The sequence below is a fragment of the Uloborus diversus genome, chromosome 9, assembly GCF_026930045.1.
Source record: "Uloborus diversus isolate 005 chromosome 9, Udiv.v.3.1, whole genome shotgun sequence".
Taxonomy (NCBI): Eukaryota; Metazoa; Arthropoda; class Arachnida; order Araneae; family Uloboridae; genus Uloborus; species Uloborus diversus.
The window spans coordinates 127,019,422-127,037,566 of record NC_072739.1 but is presented as its reverse complement, the minus strand read 5'-3'; the positions used below and the strand labels follow the sequence as shown (position 1 = coordinate 127,037,566).

General features: G+C 30.3%; 1 protein-coding gene across 1 annotated transcript in view; it reads right to left on the bottom strand.

Annotated features, from left to right (window-relative positions):
* The window catches only part of LOC129230479 (chromodomain-helicase-DNA-binding protein 7-like), a 171,608-nt gene that overhangs the window by 65,521 nt on the left and 87,942 nt on the right, over positions 1-18,145 (bottom strand). Inside the window, 9 exon segments of the mRNA XM_054864881.1 lie at positions 277-366; positions 2,816-2,987; positions 7,078-7,189; positions 8,466-8,553; positions 8,809-9,083; positions 9,860-10,150; positions 10,253-10,417; positions 12,624-12,742; positions 13,857-13,933. Coding sequence (XP_054720856.1) covers positions 277-366; positions 2,816-2,987; positions 7,078-7,189; positions 8,466-8,553; positions 8,809-9,083; positions 9,860-10,150; positions 10,253-10,417; positions 12,624-12,742; positions 13,857-13,933 — 1,389 coding nt within the window.

Below are 18,145 nucleotides of genomic sequence, written 5' to 3'. Positions count from 1 at the left end.
CCGAAGAGGCCATAATGAGCAAGGGGGGTGGATAGCTTAAGAGGGCCATTGATCTTCATTGGGGACTGATGAATTGACTAGAACCAGCCTAGTTAGGCCAAAAGCCTGTTACTGGTCATCATATTTGTCTTTGCATTTAAGATTTAAATATTTGGGCAGTACTTGCATAAAACAAAACTCTTAGCTTCCTTTTTAAAAAGATTCTTTAAGGCAAACTTGTAGTTGTGATTTCACAAATAAAAAGCTAGCACTATGAGGAAATATCAAGACACAAACCTGGCATTGAGTCCTGAAATTACTTGCTCATGAAGATCTCCAATAATTTCATGTTTTAAATAATACAATAAACGAACACGAAGTAAAACCCTGAAAGAAAAATGTCAATTTAATTTAAAATACCAAACATGGTTTGAGAGACATTCACACTTTCTTAAATTTCAAGTTACTCATTATATTATTTTTAAAATAAAACCACAAAAAATTTGTAGTTTTTATGTATAAGTGCAAGACACATTAAAATTCCACCTTTTATGAAATCTTCAGTCAGCTAGCTTTTCAGTAGAAACATAACTTTCAAAATTCCTTTTCATTTCAAGAGCAAACAAAACTTAAGCATAACAGATTATATATAACGTTCAATGTCTTTAGATATTTTATCATCCACAAAGATTTATACTTCCTTACATGGATCAAAACTTGGATCTTCTCTGTTTAAAAATCTGAATTAATTTTAATCAACAAAACGACTTAAACAAAAGCATTAATGTAAAAGTAGAAAGTTTTGGCATTTAAAGTAAAGCAAATTTTGCTGCAGTGATTCATAAAAGCTAAAATGATATTTATTATAGATGATTCTTCCCCCACCCCTCCCCATCAATGCATTGTTAATCCAATTTAAAATATTTTCAATACAAACTTCTTCATAATCTCCCCCCGCATCTAACAAAAATTGAAAAAAAAATTTTCAATAACCATCTCTTGAGAATTTAATCTCCCCCCCCCCCCCTCCATTTTTCGAGGTGTGTATTTTATATCAGAAAATCATAAATTGGTTCAACGCCTGAATAGGTGCAACTCCTTTTTATTTATGTATATAGCATTATTACTTTAGTTATTTCATTTTTGCTCACTTTTTAACCACATAAAAAGTTTGCTTTTGTCCTGCTCTTTCTCTAGAGGGTCCTATAAGGCAGACATGACATACCACCTTTTGAAGTTACCAATCTATATGACAAAATATGATAATATCAGTTCAGAAAGTAGTTTTAAAATCTTCAAACCACCTATCAATGGTTGACCTCATCTTCACTACAACTTTGAAGACATTGTATAATGGGATACCTATAAACCAGGGTTGGCCGGATTGGACCCAATTGGGTTAGACCCAAAGGGTTGTGTTGAAAAAACCCATTTTAAAAAAAAACATTATTTAGCCCACTTTTGGGTTTTTGAAATTTTTTGAGAGGTTTTTTAAAAAATTTAAATACTTTTACAATTATTTTTTTTATTTGGTCTTCACCACAGACAATGGACACAAAAAATGAATTTTGAACTTTAATAGTATTGCTTAAATCTTAACAGCATTAAAAAAAATACTTCAAAGATTTTAAATATATTTAACTTTTTTCTTTAACTGGTCAATAAATAACTCAAATTATCTTGACTAAGTCCTCTCATGTCTGATTTTCTCAATATTTGTAGATTGTCCAGAGGAAACTACTTTAAAAGGCTTTCATGTGAATTATTTTCTGCAAACCAACACATCACAAATCTTGAATAAACGAGGTATATTTTTCAGAAATTAACAGGTTTTACAAACGGTCGGACAGAAAACAGAATAGGATGTACAATATTTTCAAAAAAGTTTAATATTTGTTACTCTGTATACAGAAAAAGAAAACCAGGCAACATAAAATTTAAAGAAATGTCTTGATTAAGATGGAATTCAGTAATAAAGGATTTAAACTACTTGAGGTTCTACAGTAGCTTTGCATAACAAAATAAAATACAATAAAGTAAGATGCAAAAAAAAAAAAAAATGTAGTCGTTAAAAAACGAACAACAGATTTTATCACTCAAGAAGTAACTTTGCCTTAATTGTTGGTAATCATGGAAAATAAAAAATCTGAAACTTCATCATTCTTGGGTTTCGTCGTCTTTCATGCTTTTCTTCAGAAAACGCTGAATTTTAACTAGTTTTCCAGCTTTTTTTACCCCAAGACAATTTTTGCGCTTTGTCCATATACTTACATTACAATATGCTACAAGTACCCCACATTTTCCCTAAAAAAAGACAAAAAAAAAACATTTATTTAAAAAAAAAACCAGCTTTAGTTGGTTTTTTTCGGGTTTTATTAAAAAAACCCCGAGTCCATGGCTTTTTTAAAAAAACCTGGGTTTTTGCCAACCCTGCTATAAATAACTCTTTCTCAGGCTCATGAGACAGTACAACTCTTTTGAAATTCTTTCCTCCAATTACAATAAACTTAAAATGAATATTCATAAAAAATGAAAACATTAAATAAAATTTTAGTACTGAAATACTGGAAAAAAAAATCTGTAATACTTTCAGTCAGGAAGGCCAATATTCCCTCCTGGATATTTGAAACATGTTACTATGTTTTCCTTGTTTTTTTTTTCCAATAAAATGTTCGACTGAATAATGTTTTGCCCTCAACCCCTGAAAAGTTTTGAAATGAATGGCCTGCTTTTAGTCCTTTTCCCTTTAAAGAATATGAAAAATCAATCAGAAAACTACATTTGTAAATAAATTTACCTCAAAACAATTAAAATGTTTCTTAATTAATATATTTACTTGTTAGAATGTCTATTTAAATGTCTTTTATAAATTTCATCATTGAGTAGAGAATCAGGGTTATTGACTTCTTCTTTTGTCCATTCACATTCTTCAATGATTTGATCAACTGTTTTAGTTTCTTTCTTGATTTTCTTCCCTTTCCGCCCCCTCGGAACAGGAGCTGATAAGCCTGAAAGATGCATTTAAAAAAATACAATAACTTAAAAACTTTAAAAATGAACTATATTACTTTGAATATGAGAAAAATAGTTTAAAACTTTGGGTTATTTCTTATCTCCCAAATATGAAAAGAAAAAAACTACTATAAAATCTGAAATTCAATCCTAAGGCCAAAACAAAAAAAAAAAAAACTATCAGCAACTACTCACTTTCTGGAAGAAATTTTGCAGGATAGATTTTAACAATGAATTTCTTAAGGTTTAAATAAATTGCAACAATAAAAAGATACCTATTCATGCTTGCTAAATTATACAGAATTGGGATAGACTTACATACTTTAGACTTACTTGTATTTTGTTTTAAACATACTGTTGTTCCTTAACGCACGCTAGTTTCAATTATGTTAGCATTTTTGGAATAGTAAACAACACATGTTAGTGGACGTCGCCCATGACGTCATTACTTCGGGAAACACCTAAAGTCGATCTTTCTAGTACAAATGACGTCACTTGCACACGCTTCAGGATTGACCACTGTGCTTCTCCGATCAGGAAGCGTTCTTATGCAAATGTGATTCAGGGATACAAGCGTGGCTGTTAACAGTTGATAGCTCACTACTTCTTGCATTTGCACCTGCACGGCCTTAAAGCTTTGTCTTGAGATCAGGCAAGCCAACTAGCTGTTTGTCAAGGCGAGCTTTGGCTGTTTGCTTTTTCGTTTTAAGAATAATGTTAGTTATCTACTGAAGACTTTGTTCCTTCATGAAGGAAAATCGGGTCAATAGAATTTAAGTTGACTCATTTATCAAGGTCCATTGGGTAGTTGCAATAATGTTATATTTTATTTACTGAGTTAGTGTTTTATCTCATTTAAAGATGCGACTTACATATTGCAAAACTTACAATACGTATGATAATACAAAATTAATTTTTATTTGTGTCTATAACTTATTGTAAAATTTCGGTGAAATTTTGCAATCAATGGGGGGTAAAGTTAAGAGTTAAATCCATTTGCTGCTCCCTAGCAATATACAAGATGAATTAAAAGTACACATAAAATAAAGCCCTTCAAGACACAAAAAACACTAATGTTTTGTAATAACAATAGTACATGCCTAATACATAAAATCTCAATATTAAATTCATAAACTTAATCTTTAAAAATAAGCTTGTTATATGCTATGTAAAAGCAAAGCTATCAATACAGAAAAGAACATAGAATTTTATACAATAGAACTTGTTAGCATAAAAATGTAGCAAAAATAATGACATATTGAATAAACAAATATTCGTTGAAATTTTTCATTAATAAAACAATTAAACACAGTTAATTCCACACAGTTTAATGCAAATATGCCAATAAGCAACAGTTCTAAAAACACCACAGAACAAGACGCATCAAAAAGGTAAAATCATGCATTTCAAAAGGCATACAAATAAAGCCGAAATATGAAATAGATGACTTAGCTGCAAGGCAGAATAAAACGCTAAAAGCTTGTTCTAGCAAAAGAAAGCAAAAAAATGCACTATAGGTAATAGTTTCCCAAACTTTGGTGAAAATTAAGAAATCTCTATAACATTTAGCAAAGAAAATTCAATTGATCATACCCAACAAAAAAGGATATGCATAAAAGTGTGCGTTTATGCACTATTAAACCTTTGAACAATGACCAGTGATAAGATACAAATACTGTTTGAGACGAATAAAATAAAAACAATTTCCATGCAAAAATATTTTTTGAATTTTGTTTTATTTATCCTTGCTTCTTTCTATATTTATTAACTTATGTATTATTTTGAAACATAAGCAAATAATTTTCTCAGGGAAATTGAGATCTACTTATGGACTTTATGCACATTTCTGTTTTAATCTTTACAATGCCCTTGCATATTTTTAAATTTCATAAAATCTGTTCATTATGAATTTTTAATTTCATTAAACTACCAAATAAACATAAAAATGAAAATTCAGCACAGTAATTTATAACTCTCACATGGAACAACAAAATACCCCCCCCCCCCCCAACTTATTCATTGTTTTATTCTGAAGTGATTACAAATAACCCTTAATTTTAAAATAGTACTCCTCTAAATAGTCATTAAGAGCGTTTTCTAAACCAAATTTTGGGAAACATTGCATAAATAGCTAAAAATGTTTTGGGGGAAAGGCCACAGCCATATATTTGAAGTAAACGTTTCTTTTGGGATTTTTTTTTTCTTTGCAGAATTTTGCTGCTTTAAGTTTCTTACCCTTGTCGTCAAGGAACATTCCATCATAAATCACGTCCTGTTCAACAGTGGTTTCAGACTCTGGTTGCATGAAAAAATTATAATTTTAAAATAAGCCACTTTTTTTGGTACAAAAAGGAAAAGAGACGAAATCCAAAATTTTATAGGCTTAAACTTAAATACATAATTTATGCTTAAACTTTCAAAGAACTTATATATACACAACAAAATTAATTGGGAATTCCAAAAATAATAATTAATGAAGATAATTTTTAATTTATAAAAGAAAATATCGTCGCCTCAGAGCAACAGTAGGACATCTAATCCCAGGAATAACATTAAGATATCCTACTGTTGCTCTGAGGCTACGATATATAGGTTGAAGCAATGTGTAATTTTTTACATGTTCGTATGAAAACTCAATTGAACCTGAATATGCAAACAGATATTGAGAGGACAACTAAGAAATCCTAATCATAATTGCGAAATTTACTAACTACACCTATTTTTTAATTCTGTAATTATATAAAGATTAATTATTGATCAAATTTTATACATATATAAAAAGGGTGTTCCAAAAAATGACAATTTATCAATAAATAGTTTTCCCATGAAAATGGGTCGATATTTTTGTATCACCCTATAGAATTATATACACACCCCTCTGTTGCAAAAAAAAACTTTTCAAATTAAACACAATTATTTATTAACTTTTATTTGGAAAACAAAAATTTTCCAAAACTATATTTGTTGTGGTTTATGTTTTGGTGTTTCGCCTCTACTAATAATGAAGCTCAAAGTTTGTCCAGATTCGTCTAGATCTCTTTCTGTCATAACACATAGATAGCCCTACCGAATTTTATGAAATCTGGCACAAAATTAGTTTGCAGCTTGGGGGTGGGAACCTCAAACGCTTTTTCGAAAATTTGATTTTGTTCTTTTTCTATTCAAACTTTTAACCCATTTTTCACATAAATTTGAGAATATGGGAGAGAAATATTCCTTTCACATTTTTGAGCTTTTGGTCATTCAAAAGCTTGGAATTTTCTGCATAAGGTGAAGTTTGTTTGAAGTTTCTATGATCATTAGGAGAGCTGTAAGAATGGTTTAAAGTAAACCAACATCCACGCTTACCTTCAGTAAGCCAAACGCTTCTAAATGATTAAGCTCAAGAATAAAATCAAAAACTAAAGATAAATGGAAATTATTTTCGAAGCGAAAATTAAATTTGTTTGCTACCATGGTTTTGTCATTTTCCTCCCTTTAATTGTTTTTGATTGTTTCATAACTTTTTTTTTTTTTTTTGAACATTTTTAAAAACGTGCTTATTTTAACGATCAATCCTATTATTTTATTGAAAAGGATTTAAATTCAAATATTTTAATTGTGATGAAAAAGTAGTCTGCTTTTATTTTCTCAGTTTTTATGGAATTACCTTCAGAAAATTATTAGATATTGATTTGCAAGATCTTTTCTATAGGGTTTAATTTTAAAAAAATGTCTTATTTTGCGTTCTAAGCAAGGAAGGGAAACATAGTCTCTCTTTCAAAATCTTTGGCTTTTGCTGATTTCTGTTAAGCAATTTGCTAAGTTTTCAAATCTGCTGAAAATATGGAGATTTTAAAATTAAAAAAAAATAAATAAATTTAATGCATAGTAGACGTTAACTGTAAATATACCGGCGAATCAAATGAGCTTTTAATATTCTACGAGGGGCAAAGCCGTGAGGGTACCGATAGTAAAATATAATGAGTTAGAAAAACCAAAAAAAATAATTAAATAAATAAACAAAAGCAGTGAACAAAAATCTTATGCACAATCTTTATGATGAAGCAAAATAACTTTCCATTGTTACAAACAAATTTCACTTACCAGAATGATTTTTGTGAATTCTTTCTTCACCTTCATAATTAGGACAGATTAAGTCCCAAATAAAGCTTTTGATTTTTTCATCACCTTTGTAGTGTAACAAACAATAGAGTAGCTATTTAAAAAAAATCAGTAATTAAAACAGGAAAAGCACTAACAATTTATTTAATCTCAAAACTTTAGAAAAAAATTACTGAGAAGTTTTAATTATTCTGTTGCAAACATTTAATATTAAATTTTTAATATTATATTTTACTAGAAAATCGTTCGTCAAGGTGTAACGAGTGAGAAATGCTTCTACATTTTAGAGAAGCAATTGTACATTTGGTGATGTTTTGATAGTTGAAATTTTAACCCAAACTCCAGTAAATTAACCCTAAACCCCAGCAGATGGCATTCATTGTTGCCCACTTTTTCTTTCTTCATTCTCCTAAAATGAGTCTTACCAGTAAAACAATTAAGTTACCGGATCCAGTTCAGTCTCGACAAAATAAAGCATTTCCCGGCCCAGGTCAAACATTACAAAAAAATATCAAATTATCTTGCCGTGGCGCGAGTTCTGTTGTTGGTGACATCAGGAGTGTTACTCAATAGAATTTCGCTACTATATATATGAGGATACGAACAAACATTTTGTTGCATCATAATAAGTTGCCTTTGCTGTGCTGCATGTTTAGAGCATGGACTTTCTAGAGTTTTCCAGATGCATTGTATTTTTTCATGAATTCGGAGAAAAGAAAGAGTTAACACACAGTTTTTTTTTTTTTTTTTTTTTTTTTGGTGCCTAATTTTTTTGTGCTGGGTTTGCATCTAATAGACTTCCTTAGAATGAAGGTGTGGACCGATCAACAACTTACAGTCTCATCATGTGAGAGGGATTTCACTCCTAAATGAAACCAAGTTAAGTTTACTCCATTCCTACACAACCACAGTTAAGAATTTTTACCCCAAATTCAAAGGAAATCATAAGATACTTCACACTTTATGGATTCTTGGGATTAATACTTGAAACCTGAAGACAACAATAATAAACCAAAAAATACCTTCAACTATAAAGTATGACAAAATATATTTTTTCACATGCATGACAACAAAATTATAATCTGCTTAAAAAGTTGATAAAAATACATCTATTTAATGCTTTGTAAGAAGAACTTGAACATTTTATGCCAAAAAAGATGTAGAAGTTTTTTAGAATTGTAATTGCAAAATTGGAATTTTAAGCATTTTAAAAATTCAATAGACCAGAAAAATCAACTACATCTTCATAAACATTCATCTGAGACACAAACAAAAACAGAAAAATTTACATTATATTTGTCTTAAAAGTCACAAATTTTGCAGTAGCCTTTAAAAATATATTTCTTCAAGAATGGGAAGCAATTACTTACAATAGTTCTAGAAATTTCTTCACAATCTTTATGGGACATTCTCCTTCGAAATTGTCCTAGAGCCATACATTCATCCCAACGACCCCATCTAGCAAAAAAAAAAAGAAAGAAAATTAGTAATCTAGTTTTAATCTTCAAACTACAAAAATTTTCATATTCAGCAAATTTTATCTGTTAATTTGTCAAAAATATCCTCATTCGACAAAACTTGGATTTCTATTCAGTCAAATTATCATCATTCAGCGAAATTTTGAGTTCCATTCCACAAAATTATCATTCAGAGAAATTTGGAGTCCCATTCGGATAAAAATATATTTGATGTTTTACTTAAACAAAAACGTACCCAAATGTAAGTAACCCTTTCTCCATTTTGTAACATTCAGCTCGGGTCCAATTACCGGGTGGCAAATCTTCCATAAAATCATCATCTCTATCTCCACGACCTCCTCTTGATGTTTTTCTACCATTCTTGGAGCCTTTTCTAGAAGCACGAGTGCGACATGAAACGGATTCATCATCTTCATCACTAGTCTCTAATTCTGATAAATCTATTATGTCATCTGTACCAAACCTTCTCGTTTGTGTCCGCCGCCGTGGCTCTTGAATGATTAGTTCATTCTGAAATACAAATACGATTAGACAAAACAGAAATTTTTAAAAGTCAGGGACAGACAGCAGAACAACTTAATGCACTAATTTATATAGTATCTTACAGTATATTATTTTTGACTTTACAGCTTATAATCTAATGTTTTGATAATTATGCATGTATTAACATCCCTCAAAAAGCTCATCATACTACAATTGGCATGTTTTAGGTAACATTCTAAAATTACTCCAACCAGATGAAAGCACACATTGAAGCCCAGTGGCTCAAGCCAGGGTTCTATCCTCGGGTTGGGCATGGTCGACTCAGCCATTCATCCTTTCAGTGGGTCAATAAAATGAGTACCAAACCAAGCGGGTTTGGGATCTAAACACTGAGGGTTCCGCATGAGGCTGACCACCTAACTGGAAGATCTGCCCCTAGTACCCCAGAGCTTTTGGTCAGGAAGACTGAGATGGGCACAATAGGCCTTGGCCCCCATGAACTGTTATGACACTGGGTTTGGTTTTGATGAAAGCACATCGAAGCATCTTGTGGAATGGCTTTCAAGTTAATTTGGAAGAATTTTCCATCAAGTTTTCTAAGCCAACTAAAACATTAAGAGTTAAACAAGTTATTCATAGTAACTCAAGATACTAATAGTAACCCAATGACCTGATTAATTGAAATTAATAAAGGAAAAAAAGTAATATCTTAATATAAAACAATGTTACAATCTAGACCAGTTTGCAGTTATAAGACTAGATATAAATATATATCACATTCATTTTGCAATAACATAACTAACCCTGTTTTTAAGCTCATCAACATCAAGGTGTGCTTTCTTTGCCCATTTCTCCCAAAAGTTGGGATCATCAATTTCAATGTCAGAACGTGTTGAAGCCGAGGCAAAAGTTGCTTTAGAGAAAGTTGATCCTTTTGTTCCACTCTCCAATGTGATGACTTGGGTTCGTCTTTGCAAGATTTGATCAATATCTTCTTCACAAAACTTATCTCCAGCATTATCATCTTCCATCAAAGCACCATAAGCTCCTTTACGAAGCAAATCTTCTATTTCTTTCTTTGACATTTGTTGGTTCTGTAACACAAATGGAAGAATTAAAGGAAAAATTAGATTGGTTTCTTGATAAATAGACTGTTAATTTCTGAACATTTATATTTAGGATAGATTTATGTTTACCATTCCAACGTTCTCTTTCATTGTCATAGATTGCAGGACGGCTTTATCCAGCCCCAACTTAAGACTAGCTTTGTCAAACATTTCTCTTTCATATGTATTGCGACAGATGAGACGATAGACTTTGACTGCCTTCGACTGACCAATTCGATGACAACGTGCTTGGGCCTTTTAAAAGAAGATTTAGAACTTCAAACAAAAAGAGTTTTTTGGCAAATATACTAGACACAAAACATTTAGAGCTTTCGAAAAGAATTGACAAATTTATAACAATAAGCATAATAATAATACAAAAATCTCCAAACATTTGCAGTTTTAACATTTATAAATTTTGCTTATTCATGAACTCAAAACTAATATTTGACAGTGAATAAGATAAGTAAATACCTTTGTGCTGAATAGTAAAGTCAGACCTAACAACGTAAGTAAAAGCACAAATTTGTAAATTACGGCAGACATGTGTTTCGGCGCTACAGGGAACGCCTTTTTCAATGCAAAAAATAATGAGCTTATGGATGAAAAGACATCCGACAAAAGCTTTTGTCGGATGTCTTTTCATCCATGAGCTCATTATTTTTTGCATTGAAAAAGGCGTTCCCTGTAACGCCGAAACACGTGTCTGCCGTAATTTACAAATTTGTGCTTCTACTTACGTTGTTTGGTCTGACTTGACAGTGAATGTTTGGATTCAACAAAAACATCAATCTATCTATTTAATAACTTTCTTCAGTAAAAATGAAATAAAACAAAGTAATTGGTTAATCAAAAATATAAATACGGCTAAACTTAATGTTTGCAAATAAATATCAAGATTGTACAAACATAATCGATTTACTTCACAACTTCTCTTCAATATAAAATTAAACATGTTTGTTAATGGTGACTGGGGCACATTAAACTAGGTAATGAAAAAACATGAAAAACTTGTGAAACAAACCGCGAAAAAAAAAAGATCACTTTTGATGATTTTTGAAATATGTAAGGTGGAAATACCCTTTATGAGAGTCCTGACTTTGTCTACATGTTCATGCTTTAGAACTTTACACTTATCAAGTATTTCAGAAGAGTGCATGGCTAATTTTATCCCTTTCAAATAAAAATGGCTATAAAACTGTCGAAAACAGAAAAAAATGGGTGGTGGGGAGAGGGGCACCATTTTCAAAAAGTGGGACTTGCAGAGAAAATGGTGGTCATATTTGGATTCAGGGGTTCATTTCACATAAAAAGCAGCAAGAATTATGTCAGAAGCATTTGGAAGGTATTTTTCTGCCGCACAATGTAAGAGTTAAAATAGTTATTCATAGTAACTCAAGATACTTTTAGTAACCCAATGACCTGATTAATTGAAATTAATAAGGGAAAAAAAGTAATATCTTAACATAAAACAATGTTACAATCTAGACCAGTTTGCAGTTATAAAACTAGATATAAATATATCTCACATTCATTTTGCAATGACATAACTAACCCTGCTTTTAAGCTCATCAACATCAAGATGTGTTTTCTTTGCCCATTTCTCCCAAAAGTTGGGATCATCAATTTCAATGTCGGAATGTGTTGAAGCCGAGGCTAAAGTTGCTTTAGAGAAAGTTGATAAAAGAAATTTTTGGAAAACAAAGGGGGAAGGAGTGCTTACTTAATTAGAGGCATATTTTATGGTAGAATCATACTTATAAGTAATTTTTGAATGGCTTATATGATCATATTGTAGCTTTAAAAAAATAATTTTACACATACTTATTTTTTTTCAAACATTATTTAAAAAGTAAGTTTACAGAAAATTATGGGTAAATTCTTATGATTTAGTTGATTTCATTTTTTTTTTTTTTTTAAATTATTAATCACCATGTAGTGAGCTGATTTTTTCGGGTATAAAAATATTACATCCATTTATCTAAATTGTATGATTTTCTGTTCGAAAACTTAAAAGAGACTTATTAATGCATAAATCATAAAACAATATAAATGCAATGATAAACTAACTGAAGTGATAACTCACAAAATGAAACAGCAACTGAAATAGCAGTATGCTAAACAATACACAGTTGACTGCCAACTAACTCACTAGAACTAGCTGAATTAATTAAAAACATCAGTGCAGCTATAATATATACAGCAATATTCCAGTAAACTCTATGGTTAACTACTAAGTTTAATATGCTGCCAAGTTTGTAGACATTCGATGAAGTCATTGGATCTTAAAACCGATACAAAGCGAGAAAAAACAACATACCAGTAAAGCCTCATAAAAAAAGGTAATTTCAAGTGAATATTAATGCAATTAACACCAACTCTAATAAGAATACATCAAATTAAGAACACAAAACATAAAAACAATATCAATTTAAAAAATTCATAACACTATTAAACTTGCCTGTAAATCGTTCTGTGGATTCCAGTCAGAATCAAATATAATGACAGTGTCTGCTGCTGTTAAATTGATTCCTAGACCTCCAGCACGGGTGCAAAGCAGAAACACAAACCGATCTGAATCTAAAATTTAAAATCAACATATTGTGAACTGCAATTATGCTTAGTTTCAAAAAATTTCAAATAAACAATAAAATTCTTATATAAGTATTTCCTTTTAATCTATATTGCAAAGGTTAATAATATCAATCAAGACATCTGCCTATTATAAAACATGACACGGAAGATGGCTAATAAAATGGTGTCTTCAACTTTGAAGAGCATTTGCATTGTTTTTTTTATATGTAACTGAGTTCTAACTGCAGCGTAATTACGTAGCTTCTACAAAAAAATCTTTCCTTCAGATTACAAAAAAAAAGGACTCACAAGAAAAGTGGCTTACAAAAAAGGTAAAATGATATAATGGAAAGGACAAGTCAGGTGAGTCACTCTTGAAAAAACATCTACAGAGAACACTAGATTTTTCAAAAAACATTGAAAAACAAGCTGATGTGTGTGTGCATCACATGACTTTCTTTTACGTCACTTTAATGATAATAGTGCCTGAAGCAAGCAAAGAAATTTTAAATATTTTAACCCCAAGTTTACCGCGAACTGAAGAAAAAAAAACCTTTTTTACAGATAAATTTTCCAAATATTGGACATTTTAACGTGATTCAATGGTTAACTCTCTAAATATCGCCAATAGTAGCCAAAATGAAATGACACATTAAAAAAAAAAAGAAATACCCAAATTGAGAGTCTTTTATTCAAATATTTAAAAAATTTTAGAATAGAAAAGATTCGCTTAGGATCCTTCAAAAAAGTAACGGATACAGATACAGATCTTTATTTTTCCTCGGATATCCGGAACATCACTAATACAGACTTCACAAGAAAACTCATTGTAATTAATTCGGGGTTTGTCAAAAGGGATATTTCGGGTGTTTATACATTCTTATGCATATATCCACGTGTGGTCAGGTTGAAAAAAAATACAATATTCATTTGAGGGTGAGCAAAATGGAAATTAAGGCCGATTTTTGGGTGAAATTTTTTTTGCGAATACAATGCTTCCTTTACTTTGTAAAAGGAAGTAAAAATAGCTATAACACTAAAATGCATTACATTCATGCAGTGAAACAAATAAATTTTCAGTATAAATATAGAAGCATAAAATAAAAATACAAGATCGTACCTGGCTTACAAAACCTATCAATCGCTGCTTGTCTCAAATTCCCTCGTACTCGACCATCTATCCTCTCGTATGGATACCTATACATAAAAATTCAAAGATGTTATATAATGTAAAGTACAAATTGAGAAAAACCATCCATTAAGTTTAGTTATACAGTAAAACCTGTAAAGTTGACCACCTTTGTAAGTTGACCACCTGTCTATGTTGACCGCTTTTGTCAGGAACGGAATTAGTCCTATATTATATAATGAAGGAAAACCTCTGTAACTTGACCACCTCTCTATCTTGACCACCTGTCTATCTTGACCACTAATGAACACCAAATTTGGTTTGGAGCATTGTAAAAAACCCTTTGTAAGTTGACCACTTGGTTTATTTTTTAAAATTTTACTTAGCAAATTGTTTTATTTTATTATTATTTTTTTTATAGCTTTCCAAGAACACTTTTGATACCAGACCAGCGTTTTACTAACTAAATGAAACAGTAGCATAACTAAACCTCCTTTTGAGTTTAACCACAAGGGAAAACTATTAAGAACCCATTTATTCCCCAAACTTGTTTTTCTTTATGAAAACATGTGTCAATAGAAAAGTACAAAGTATTTTTTTCCAGTTGTAAAATTTTGTGACAACAATGGAATTGTGCTAAAGAGTGAAGTTACTTGCATTGCAGTATTTCTGGTGCAAGGGATTAAGAGATACGACATTTTCATTCTCAACTGCTTTTTTGAACTATGAGAGTCCAGCTTGTTGCTCTTTGTGTTATAGTTTTACATAAAATGGCTTCAAAAAGAAAGTTAGTTGAACTTGAGATTGATAAAAAGTATGAAATATTAAAACTAATTGAAAAGGGAGAAAGCTAGAGAAAATTAGCTGACACATATGGAATTTCTAAAACTAGTGTCTAGTAAGTGCGCCAAATTCAATAAGGAGTTATTTTGTTGAAAAGTAGATCATCATAGAGTTATAAATGTATATGAGAAAAATTTGCAATTTTTGATAAGCGATGAATTTTTAGGAACTATTAATATCAAATGAATAACTTTTCATAAACAATAAGATTTTTTTTTTTTGATCTAGTTACTGAAATTTTAAATTTACATGACACATTATATGTCATTCTCGGAAAATAATCTCTAAAAATATTTGAATAACATTTTAAAATATTGTTTCAAAGTAATGCTAAACAATGAAAGTGAGTTAAACAGAAAGAGTAAGTGTCAATCAATCAAAAATGCAAGAAATGACAAAAAAAAAAATCATTACCCCCTCCATAAGTTGACCACCTGTCTAAGTTGACCACCAAAGGACTGCACCGCAAGTGGTCAACTTACACAGGTTTCACTGTATTAACAAATGCAAATTAAGTAGCTATTGAAATTTCCCAAGTCTTTAAAATTTTTATACATATAAAAAAGTATCTGATTTTAATTTTAATAAAATCCATCTTTTCAGCTAAAAATATCCATAATGGAGTTAGTTCCGAAATTTTAAAAGTAATTTTTTCTGAAAGAGCATGCTTAAAAACATTAGGATCTGACCATTTTTTTAAATAATTTAACTAAGCTTAATATTTTTTAAAAAATATTTTAATTGGTGCGTTTTCATTGTTTAAGCTTCTGCCAATGACATCATAAATGATAAAATGCCACAAATTCCATTCACAGAACACAATATTTAAATTGCTTCTTTACTCACATGTGTTGGTAATACTATGGTTGATAGCAAGCATAAAGTGCAATAGTTAAATTGCTTCTTGATTATCATAACATGGAAACGCGGTAGACAGATGGGCTGAAGTACATCATTTGTAACGTCATAAAAACCATGCCTTATTTTCAAAAGAGGAAATTTTAAAAATTAATTAAAAACTTAGCGTTGGGGAATGAGTTTTTTTCTCGCTCCATGCTTTTTTTTTTTTTTTTTTGCTTATTCTATCATTTTCAGTGAGTAAAAGTAGTTAGTACTTTTCACTGAAGGAAACAACCCCAATGTTTACATCCTACTAAGATATAAACCACCACTGCCCAGGAAGTCTCTTACACAGTAGTTCCCAACCTTGTTCAAGACCGACCTCTTTTTCACTAACTAAACTACCCAAGACCCACTATGTGTCCCCTCCGCCAGACAAGGTATGACAGGTGAAAATTACTTCTGCATTTGAACAAAGCAATTGCCTGTTTGACGATAGTTTCATACAGGGTTGTTTGGTTTAAACCATGTTAGTTTAAATTGTAGTTTAAACCAAGTGTTTTTTTTTTTTCTCCAAAAAGTAGTTTTTTTTTTTTTTTCAAAAAGTAGTTTTTTTGAAAAATTTCATTGTTTTCCCTTAAATGTTTTCATAAATTTTACTTTTTATTGCAAAAAGTAAAATGTAATTATTGCAAAGTAACTAGCAAAGCTTTATAGGTAAATTACAAATGTAATAAATTTATAAACATGTATTTTTTAAGGTAATGCGAGTTTGCAAAATAGTTTGTTTTTCCTTTTTTTCTTTTAAATCTATGCAGCCTTTCTATTAGTCAGACCAACTAAGTTTTTCTAAAACTACATGGGAAAAAAAATCTAAGTAGCTCTTTTATAATTTTTTAATTATTATTTTTCAGTCTTTTGCATTTCAAAATAGTTCAAAAAAGCATGTTTCAACCTAAACTTCATATACTACCTAATTTGCTTGACTACTTTTACTCAAATATAATATGTACCGTTGAAGCAATGCATAGAGTAAAAATATATTAACACTAGAATATTTAAATGAAAAGAGAAAAAGAACCAAGAAAGTCCAAGAACAGTTAGAGTAGGCATAAAGTTGCACTTATACCTGCACTGTTTTTGCATCCCCGATAGACGATGCTGTCAGAGCACGAAAAGAAAATGTATAAAATTATTAAAACAGAAAACATCCATGTAATTCTGTACTCTTATTTTTAAAAAAAAATAATGCCAAATTTTCACCTTTCAAAGAACTTTTCTGATCACAATATAATAAAAGAAGTCTCAGGTATGAATGGTAGAAGAATCAATAAACATTAAATTTTTATGACAGTCTTCATTATTAAAATATGTTAAAAGAATTTTCATTTAAGGTTTTTAATTGCTATGTTTTTTTTTTCTTTGATAAAAAAATTGTATTTCTAAAGGCATTAAACCAGGGGAAATAATGTTTACAATGGAAAACATAATGATTTTCTTAAAAACCTACTTGTCTCGTTTCTATAATTGTCAGTGATACATTCGGTAAATAAATTACATAATTTGCCCTTTTTTTTAAATTTTTAAGCAAAATATGCATTGATCTTTTGATTTTTAAAGTTGTATAGTGTACATCAGACTTGTGATTCATTTGTAGATATTGCAAAATACTTTCCATGTTTAAGAATGCATGATTTTAATTTTACTTTTTTATTTATAGTAGATAGCTATGAATATGAGGAAATTAATTTGCAAGAATTTATCTTGGTTATTTGTAATTAATAATGTCTGAACTATCACAGTAAATTATTTCTTTGATTATTTATACCAAGACCCATTTAAGTATAGTATTTTTTATAAGATTTTCCAGCAATATTCTCCTATAGAAAGTATGAGGAAATGAAATTACAAGATTTTACACGGAACTAATCATGAAGAAATTGGGTACAGATATGAATATCAAACATTCCTAAACGATTAATTCATAAAATCTTCAAATAAACCTGGTTTAAATCAAAAAATGTTTTTTTTTTTCCTTTGGGGCGAGGGGGGGTTAAAAAACGGTTTTTATACCAACCCTAGTTTCATGGTTGAAATTTTAACCCCCACTCCAAGGGATTAACTTGAAACTACAGTGGAAAGCGTTCATTTTTGACCACTTTCTCGATTTTTCATTTCACTAAAAATACTGTCTTCCCAGTAAAACAGTCCAGTTCAGCCTTGACAAAATAAAGCATTTCCCTGCATGTTAGACGTTACCAAAAACATTATCAAATTATCATGCCATGGTGCGAGTAAAGTAGGTTTTTCAGAATTTTCTATATTTTGAAACATTCCCTTCAGAAACAAACTAAATATCGATCAATATAAAGTTCAGAAATAGATATCTTGCTTCCTGACAGTATATCAAATATTAGAAATTTAAGCTGCATACTATCAAGCAATAATTATTTCGATCACATTCCAAGATTTTTTTAAATTGTTGGGGTAAAATGCTTTGATTAACTGAAACTGGACATCTCTTTTTTAACGGCAACTCAATGCAAGGTTTCCAAGAGAAAAAGTCAGATTCCAAAAGTCTGTTTCAATCACCTGTC